The 9,659-nt window shown below is 40.7% G+C and overlaps 2 protein-coding genes across 2 annotated transcripts in view; one reads left to right on the forward strand and one right to left on the reverse strand.

The window, feature by feature from the left end:
- The window catches only part of sptlc3 (serine palmitoyltransferase, long chain base subunit 3), a 28,199-nt gene extending 19,522 nt beyond the window's left edge, over nucleotides 1–8,677 (reverse strand). Inside the window, exons 1-2 of the mRNA XM_068724936.1 lie at nucleotides 8,513–8,677; nucleotides 6,210–6,401 (exon numbers count right to left, since the gene is read on the reverse strand). Of these exons, the coding sequence (XP_068581037.1) occupies nucleotides 6,210–6,401; nucleotides 8,513–8,611 (291 nt within the window). The 5' untranslated portion in view covers nucleotides 8,612–8,677. The remainder of the gene's footprint in view (nucleotides 1–6,209; nucleotides 6,402–8,512) is intronic.
- LOC137878248 (carboxypeptidase A1-like) lies at nucleotides 816–4,769 on the forward strand. Its single transcript, XM_068718473.1, has 6 exons — nucleotides 816–880; nucleotides 1,183–1,264; nucleotides 3,695–3,796; nucleotides 3,968–4,069; nucleotides 4,186–4,296; nucleotides 4,659–4,769. Exons 1-6 carry the CDS (start codon nucleotides 816–818, stop codon nucleotides 4,767–4,769), a joined length of 573 nt encoding a protein of 190 aa, XP_068574574.1.
- Nucleotides 8,678–9,659: the final 982 nt, after the last annotated feature.

Below are 9,659 nucleotides of genomic sequence, written 5' to 3' on the forward strand. Positions count from 1 at the left end.
CGGGAACATTTCAGAGACGCACAGGATATACATAGAACATATGTTTGAAGGAATTAAGCGGGGATATATCGGAGAACATCAATAAAGTAAGCAACTTTTATGATTTTGAATGATAAAGCGGTTTGTGCTTCTGGTGGTTGTTTGCTCACAGCTTTGTAATGGTGACATCATCCATTGGTTTTGTCAACTACATTTTTAAAGCCTCGAGTTTGTCATTTTGGCCGTCGCCATCTTGGTGTTTTGGAACCAGAAGTGACAAGAGAGGGCGGAGCTAAGTACAACCCAACGCTGAATAAGACATCTTTAGGCGGCCAAAAATGTTAGTGTTATTTTTCATGAAGTGAAAACACACTGAGTAAAGGTTAAAGTTGTAAGACGTAAACACCGACAACTCTTAGATCGGACAAGAGTGTGGTAGAGACCTGTCAATCACAAGGTAGCTCCGCCCTAAAGCATAAACTGCTTTATCATCATTTACTAAATGAACATCATGCTGTATTGAAGAAGACTTGAAACTAGAGATCGAGACCATAAACTCATGTTTACAATGTTTACTGAGGTAATAAATCAAGAAAGAAGTAGAGTCATTTTCTCATAGACTTCCATACAATCAGGAGTCGCCCCCTGCTGGTCAGTAGAGAGAATGCAGGTTTAAGGCACTTCAGCATTGGCTTCACTTTTCAGACCCAAATGTTGCTGACAGGGTGGGATGATGATGGGATCTATACAGTGTGGGTTTGAACACGTGACCCCGGTACGCTCGGGCCATAAAAGCCTGTGTTTGTGCCCTGCCAGGTTCACACCGCTGAGTCAGGATGAGGGGGCTGCTCGCACTCGCCGCGATGTATGTGGCCGTTCTCGGCAAGGAGATGTTTGAGGGGTAAGTGGGTCTACCAGAGACACTGTGAGTGATCTGTACGTGTGAACTAACAATGACTTAATATGTAGCGCCTATAATATATATTATTTTAAACTAAAGGCAACAGTTGATAGCTGCCAATGTAAACATGCTTCAGATACCTAAAGTGATACATGAAGTGGCTTTTATTTTTCTGAGGAAGTTTACAAGATTTGCAGAGAAGAGTCACTCTTACTTCACCCAATGTGTGCCAGCTTCTCTCTCGGCGTGGGCGGTCTGAGTTGAGTCAAAGGATGCAAAACATTGTGGTTCTCTTTTCTCAGTCATCAGGTGCTTCGCATCACTGCAAAGGATGAAGTCCAGCTGTCTCTTATCAAGGACCTGGAGGACATGGTCGAGTTTGAGGTCAGTGATTCCCCACTAACACCAATTCTAAATAAGTATCTTCAAATAAGTGACAGTTGAACCTTTTGTTCCAAGGACTTGATATGTTGTATGATATCTGTGTTTTCTTTCAGCTGCACTTCTGGAGGGGGGTGACTGATGTGGCGACTCCCTGATCGATCAGATGGAGTCTGGAACTCGAGTACTCCATCATGATCGAAGACCAGGTACGAGACCCGCAAACAGAACTAAATCCGCTGTGCTTAGAATTTGAGTGCTTTGGGAGTCTGAAGCAGATTTCGGGCCAAAGCTATGAATAAATGTTATATACAGTTGTGGTCAAAAGTTTACATACACTTGTAAAGAACATAATGTCATGGCTCTCTTGAGTTTCCAGTTATTTCTACAACTCTGATTTTTCTCTGATAGAGTGATTGGAACAGATACTTCTTTGTTACAAAAAACATTCATGAAGTTTGGTTCTTTCATGACTTTATTATGGGTTAACAGAAAAAGTGACAAAATCTGCTGGGTCAAAAATATACATACAGCAACATGAATTAGCAATTTTGGTGACTTAGAAAGTTGTGTCAATGAAATGAGCTTCATAGCATGGCCTCTTAACTTCTTGTGAGTGATTATGAGTGACTACAGCTGGTGACTTCTCTGAGGCCATTTAAATAGGGCTCATTGGATACAAACGCCCACAAACGCTACAATGGGAAAGTCAAAGGAGCTCAGCATGGATCTGAAAAAGCGAATCATTGACTCGAACAAGTCAGGAAAGTCACTTGGAGCCATTTCAAAGCAGCTGCAGGTCCCAAGAGCAACAGTGCAAACAATTGTTTGTAAGTATAAAGTGCATGGCACTGTTTTGTCACTGCCACGATCAGGAAGAAAACGCAAGCTATCACCTGCTGCTGAGAGAAAATTGGTCAGGAGGGTGAAGAGTCAACCGAGAACCACCAAAAAGCAGATCTGCCAAGAATTAGAAGCTGCTGGAACACAGGTGTCAGTGTCCACAGTCAAGCATGTTTTGCATCTCCATGGACTGAGAGGCTGCCGTGCAAGAAGGAAGCCCTCGCTCCAAAAGCGGCACCTTAAGGCTCGACTGAAGTTTGCTGCTGATCACGTGGACAAAGATAAGACCTTCTGGAGGAAAGTTCTGTGGTCAGACGAAACAAAAATCGAGCTGTTTGGCCACAATGCCCGGCAATATGTTTGGAGGAGAAAAGGTGAGGCCTTTAACCCCAAGAACACCATGCCTACCGTCAAGCACGGTGGTGGTAGTATTATGCTGTGGGGCTGTTTTGCTGCCAATGGAACTGGTGCTTTACAGAGAGTAAATGGGATAATGAAGAAGGAGGATTACCTTCAAATTCTTCAAGATAACCTAAAATCATCAGCCCGAAGGTTGGGTCTTGGGCGCAGTTGGGTGTTCCAACAGGACAATGCCAAACGCACATCAAAAGTGGTAATGGAATGGCTAAATCAGGCTAGAATTAGGGTTTTAGAATGGCCTTCCCAAAGTCCTGACTTAAAATCCCATTGAGAACATGTGGACAATGCTGAAGAAACAAGTCCATGTCAGAAAGCCATCAAATTTAACTGAACTGCACCAATTCTGTCAAGAGGAGTGGTCAAAGATTCAACGAGAAGCTTGCCAGAAGCTTGTGGATGGCTACCAAAAGCGCCTAATTGAAGTGAAAATGGCCAAGGGACATGTAACCAAATATTACCACTGCTGTATGTATATCTTTGACCCAGCAGATTTTGTCACTTTTTCTGTTAACCCATAATAAAGTCATGAAAGAACCAAACTTCATGAATGTTTTTTTGTGACAAAGAAGTATCTGTTCCAATCACTCTATCAGAGAAAAATCAGAGTTGTAGAAATAACGGGGAAACTCAAGAGAGCCATGACATTATGTTCTTTACAAGTGTATGTAAACTTTTGACCACAACTGTATGTGCTGTACTCAAATGTTATTATCCTGCAGGCGATGCTGGATGAGGAGCAGGAGGAGATGGAGTCCGCTGCTCTCCCCACCACCTCTCCTTCACACTAGACTACATTTATAGTTGTTTATCCTCTCTTTGTAGTTGTTTTGTGTCTCTTTGTAGTTGTTTTGCACCTTGTCATAGCTGTTGTGAGTCTCTTTGTGTCTCTTTGTAGTTGTTTTGGTCTCTTTGCAATCTTTTTGTTATTCTTCGTGGCCAGTAATCTCTCCTGGTTGGTACGTGTCTCTTTGAGTGACATTTTGTCGGTGAAGCCTGGCGGGCCCCTGGGCCTGTATGCCCGTTCATTAATTGGTCCATGCTCATAACAAAGGCTCCTCAGTGCAGCACCGCAACTAGATTTGTATGTTGCATCCCAACGTGTTTCAACAACAGATTTAAACTCAATCAGGACCAAACAACCCGAAACCTACTATTTTGTCTCTGGTTTAGATCTACAGTTTCCAGGACATGCTGGTGGCTGAGAATCCCAACCTGGTCAGCAAGATTGTGATCGGTCAGAGCTACCAGGGCCGTCCCCTGAATGTGCTCAAGGTAAACAAAACAAAAAAAATACAAAATAAATGAACGACCACAAATAGAACAAACCATTGTTCTTCGTAAAGGGTCGTGGATAAGTTGAGCACTTGCTTGACAAAATGAAGAAATTTGTTAAATGATAACAATTTAAAAAGTTTTTTGACTGCTACTCTCCTTTTCCCGTAGTTCAGCACCGGTGGAACCAACCGTCCCGCCATCTGGATCGACACTGGAATCCATTCCAGAGAGTGGGTCACTCAGCCCAGCGGCACGTGGTTCGCCGAAAAGGTGATTTTTACAATTCACCCATTATTTTTGATTTTTTTCGTCACTGTCTCCGCAGATCTTTTCACCACCAACCGGCGTCACACTGAATACCGTGTTCCAGACATTTGCGTGAGTAGATTGTGACTGATTATGGACGTGACCCCGCCGTCACCGCCATCCTCAACAAGATGGACATCTTCGTAGAGATCGTAACCAACCCCGATGGCTACTACTACTCTCACAACTCAGCGAGTCTCTCAGTGCTAGATTGTTTTTACTGACTGATTTAAGAACGATTTCCTGCCACTTTCAGATTTTTGATTGACAATATTCATTCATGGTACTTCTTAAAGGCTCCGATAGGGTTTCTCGACCCTGTTTAGGTCCCAAAGTTATCATGACTTCAGCAATAAGACTGTTTTTAAGTGATTTATTTTAGACATTAGTTATACAGGTGATACTAGAACCCTTCAGGTTCATATGCTACATCTACTCAGTAAGGATAAAGATTGGAACTGGTGATGCTAATTAGCATAAGCTGGCAGGATGATATAACACATGCAGTGATTTCAAAGTGACAAATTGTGATGAGCTACTCTGATGATTCCAGAACCGTATGTGGCGTAAGACCAGGAAGCCCAACCCCGGCTCTAGCTGTGTGGGAGTCGATCCCAACAGGAACTGGGATGCTGGTTTTGGAGGTAAAGTCTTTGCCTTGTAGCTGAAAGTTAGGGCTGGGCGGTATGAATCAAAATGTATATCACGGTATTTTGTAAGATCATAGCGGTTTCACGGTATTTTTTTGCGTTAACTAATTAACGCCGAAAATGATTTTATCGAGCGTTTAATTATTAAGCGGACATTTGCTGTACCAGCATGCTGTTCAGCGGTGAAATTTTATAAATGTACAATTATTAGTGTTACAAATTGTTTATGTGTCACAAACTGTTGTGTGCCGTGGTGTTGCCCTGTTAAAGAGCGTTAGTTGTGGGTTATTAATTGTTGTGTTATAAAGTTATAACCATAACTTAGGGGTCCCTCTCACTACATAAGTAGCTCCAACAGTAGCACTCTTCACGGCAAACAATATATTTTGCTTCCTGTTGAAGAGCGACAGCAGTTGTTTGACGGTATTTGAAAAATTCATATCATGCAGGAAATTAAAACCGGTATACCGGTTGAACAGGTATGCCGCCCAGCCCTACTGAAAGGTACCAAGCCACCACATGTCATCCTCAGTACTTACTTTTGAAACTCCAAACCTACCGTCAAAAGTAATTATCAATGATGAGGGTGACTCTTAAGACCACACAGGTGTTCATATTATTTGGTCTAGCTTTGTACTAAATCACTGCAGCTGACATTTGTAATTACCTTAGAAACATTCAAACCATCTTTTCAGGTTTTACCTTGGTAGGAGAGTCACATCTACACTACTGTTGCCTTTACAGGAACTGTATGTGTTCATACACAGTAATCTCTGCTAGTGTTTACCGAGCTTATTTGAGCCTTTGCTTTCATTAGCCCCCTTTGTGTGTCTGATCCATTGAAGCCACAATTACGACAGAGCCCACATACAGTAACGCTCTTCTTCCATTTATTTCACAGTGCAAATGATTGTTCTGTTTATTCCTTCTAGACACGTATGTCTCTGCCTATGGACATACTCATCGAAATAATAATAATAATAATAATAATAAGAACATGGTCATAGCATTTGTCTTAGCATTTTTTAATACGAGTGACACAAAATAAACCATTAACTACTATCAACTTCACTTAACTGCGATTTTTGGATTTAAAATCTATGGTAATACAATGGCTCTTATGTGGCAGTGCTCAGGCCTTATCTTGAAACTAAAGCACAGTTACGAAAAAAGAACCAGAATCCTCTGAGATTTAATTAGGTCTTCAACAGATATTCTCTGTGGTGTCCTATCTCATCCATGGCAACATTATAGTGCAGAGGAACATGAAGGAAGGAGGCAGAGAGAGGGCTTAAGAGCAAAAATTGAAATAATTAGGGGAACACAAAATGTGTTGACACCCAAGGCATGCCTGCTCTTCTATTCCAACTGTCTGGGTGCATGTGTGCCTCTACAGTATGTGTGTGTATGCCTGCAATATGCCTATGTTTGTGCTGATAGTACGTTTTACCTACCTTCTGTTCCTCTCTTTCCTGGGCAAGGTTGCACTTCTCTAAGCCCACAGCTCTGAGGAAATCTCGGAAGTAGCCAAACAGCGTGACAATGCCGAAGCCCAGGTATGTCATGACAGCCACGTACATCGGGGCCTGTTCAAAGGACTCCTGCCTGTGCTGCCTGGAGGCGACACCAGTCCCTGGGCCATTTTTCTATACAACAAGAGACCCACATAAGCTATCTTACATTGCAGGAGAGACAAGAGAGAACTATACTAGTTGAATTTAAGTGGCTGTAGTTAACACACTAATTAACTTAAATTAAGAGGAGACAGAGACTGGTGCACAGAAGTCACAACACATTATTCAACACTAAAAGCAAGCAAACTGGAGTAATGTTATCAATAAATTTCCACAAAGTGATACATTTGTAGACACGCTAATTGTGTGTATATAAACCCACAATATTAAAGATAGTGATGATAAACTTTATTTACATAATAGTTTTTAAAAAGTGCTTCACAGACATAAAACCGAAAATACACCGTGCAAATTCAAGATCAAGCAATCAAGTAAGTTAATGAGCAACATCAGTATAAAAGGAAAATGGGGTTAATACGACATTTAGTAGAAAATATTTCATACAGCTAGCAAACAAACAAAAAAAGCTTTCAGAGAGTGAAATTGCTGGAGTTCAAGCAAAGCAACATCTATCCGACATATCTCAACACAAATGATGATACGTTCTTAATCTTATGGTAATATTTACATTATTCAATATCAATTCTCAATTGTTTAACTGTGTTAGATTGCCCAATGTGATGCCTGCCAGAAAAAGAGGACCTCTGTGAAGGAGTAAATTCAGTAAAACCCCTAGAGGTGAATAAACATTCAATTGAACATGTTGTATGGAACTCTTGTTGGTGTTAAGCGTTGGTTCGCACTCAAAGGTGACTGAGCCCTAGTCTGGATGGATCTTGTTGGCAAGCTGAAATGCACCAACAATGGTTACGTAAGTGTCATGGTGGACTAGACTGTAGCTACTTCACTAAGTGGCTGGAAGTCTACCCTCTAACAACTAAAGAGAGCTGAAGAAGTGACATTGTTCAAAATGGGTTTTTTTCATAGGCGCCCCAAAACGTATCCTGACCGACCGTGGCAAAGAAATTGTCAACAAAGTAAGTTGAATTCTGAGACAAGAGTTCGCAATTATTTAGTGTATTTTCACAGTGCGATCATCACTGTATAATCGTGACAAAAGTAATTTTTTTTTGGTCAAATTGCGTCGGTGGTGTTTGGCCGAAGCCTCGCGAAAAAGCATTGATAAATATGTTTGGAAGTGATCCAAGAGACGCTCAAGGTAACCAGTTGTTTCAGATCACCTTAAACCAAAACGTTTCCTGGACACTAATGAGGTATGACTGACTGAATAAATAAGTGAATGACTGACGCATCTATAAGAGCAAGCGGCAGATCGCGTAGCGTGACCGTCTTAGGAATGATTACTATTTTGCTTGACAGAGTTCGAATCCAGGTGGCTGCGATCTTTCCTTAAACATATTTTCTTCAATATGTTTTTTCATTCTTGGCTGTGATGTAGTGCTCACTTATACAACTGGTATCCCTGCAATGGATATGAGATGTGGTTTATAGATCTCCAGCAATATGTTTGTGAATGTGTGACGAATCTGGCGACAGAGGCAGAAAACAGCTGCTGCGCATGGAAGGGAAACCAGTAGGTTTAAAAACCAGTAGAGACGGAACACCTGTTAAAAAAATGTAAATGAAAACACAGTATCGGCACCTCACATATCCAGCCGACCGGCAAGAAAACCTGTTTTTGTAAATGGGAAGAATTTCAGGGCGCGGTCGTTCGTTCATTTATTGCTGTTTACTTTGTCCTGCTTAGTAACTGTGAAGTCCTTTTGTAAAAAGAGCAACAGAATGCAAATCACATGACAGTTAACGCTAGTTTAAAATACGGAAACATGCAACTGTGTGTATACATAACTTCAGATAACTAACGTTACGCATTAATATCACGACTCACCTAACCTCAAGTTATTGATACCGTCAGACGTTTCTGTGAATGATGAGGACAGTTGTGTTGTTTTATGTGATTGGTGAATAACGTCTACTAAGTCTGCCTACGTCACAGAGGTCGGTTCAGGTAAAAAGCACCGATTAACTCAACATTTGCTCAGATTCGAGACTATCTCTCCCACAAAATGATGAAGTACCTGACTCCATGCGGGAGCCTTAAAGCAGGTGCACTAACTAAATGGCTCACAAATACATGTAAATCCTGCCGCTGACGGACGTACCTCTCTCCTGTTGTGAAAGCCATTTCTCTTGATATCGTCGCATTTCAGTCCATTCAGGCTCAGATGCGGCACGTTGCTGTTAGACGCAGTTATTGCCATGTTCCTGAACGCACAGCGGCGGCGGCCGGACTGTCAGGTGTGCTTCACTGAACTTACAAAGGTGACTTCCTCCTTCTGCTGCCTCGGTTCAGCCTCTTATGCATTGTTGCTGTGTTTGAACCTTGCTTCTCCAAAAAAAAAAGGTCACACTTCACGTATTGTTTCGATATCCTGTAAATGTGCCAACACTCTCTCTTCTCCTTTTATCCATTACATTACATTACAGTACAGTCATTTAGCAGACGCTTTTATCCAAAGCGACTTACAATAAGTGCATTCAACATTGGAAATCAAAAGAACTACTAGTCACCAGAAGTCATAAGTACATACATCCATAAATGAAACTTGCTAAACTTATTATGTAGATTGAGTTTTTCATTATTCTTTTTTTTTTTAAATACATTTATATATGAACATATTTATTTATTGATATTTATTTATGAATAGGAAGTGTATAAACTATACTATGTTTTTTGTAATGCAACTTTATAATTCCACTATACATACTGCATACTATACTATGCTACTGTACTTACAAAACATCAGGATCTTATAAAATATGATGTGTTCTAGTACAGCTACTAAACGGTATATAATATAGCTAAAAATACCTCCTACAGTTAATTCATCAGTATTACCAATTCTATTCTATACTATAGCACCATAGAACCCGCAGGACCCATTGTACTGCATAAGTACTTTTCCCTTTGATAGTTTAAGTAGGCGACATTTTGCAATTACATACTTAAGATTGTGAAAATCTTAATATCTAATTGAATATGTTTACACTGAGATGTATGTACTTTTACTGCATAAAAGTTTGTTTTGTCATTGTTTCCCCATATTTTAGGTCAGCCAACTAAATAATACATGGGTGGAGAGTGTCGAAATATGTACTGCTCTCGTGATTTGTTTGAGGATGTCATTTATTGTAGCCTTATCTTATCTTTGAGAATGGCCAGTCCAGTGTTGATACAGTAGCAGTATACACCAAAATACATCATCAGTGTGCATGGTGTAATGCACACAGTAATCTGACTACAAAATA

The sequence above is a fragment of the Cebidichthys violaceus genome, unplaced genomic scaffold, assembly GCF_023349555.1.
Source record: "Cebidichthys violaceus isolate CVI_PGR_0920_01 unplaced genomic scaffold, fCebVio1.0.p SCAF_10, whole genome shotgun sequence".
NCBI classification, from domain to species: Eukaryota; Metazoa; Chordata; class Actinopteri; order Perciformes; family Stichaeidae; genus Cebidichthys; species Cebidichthys violaceus.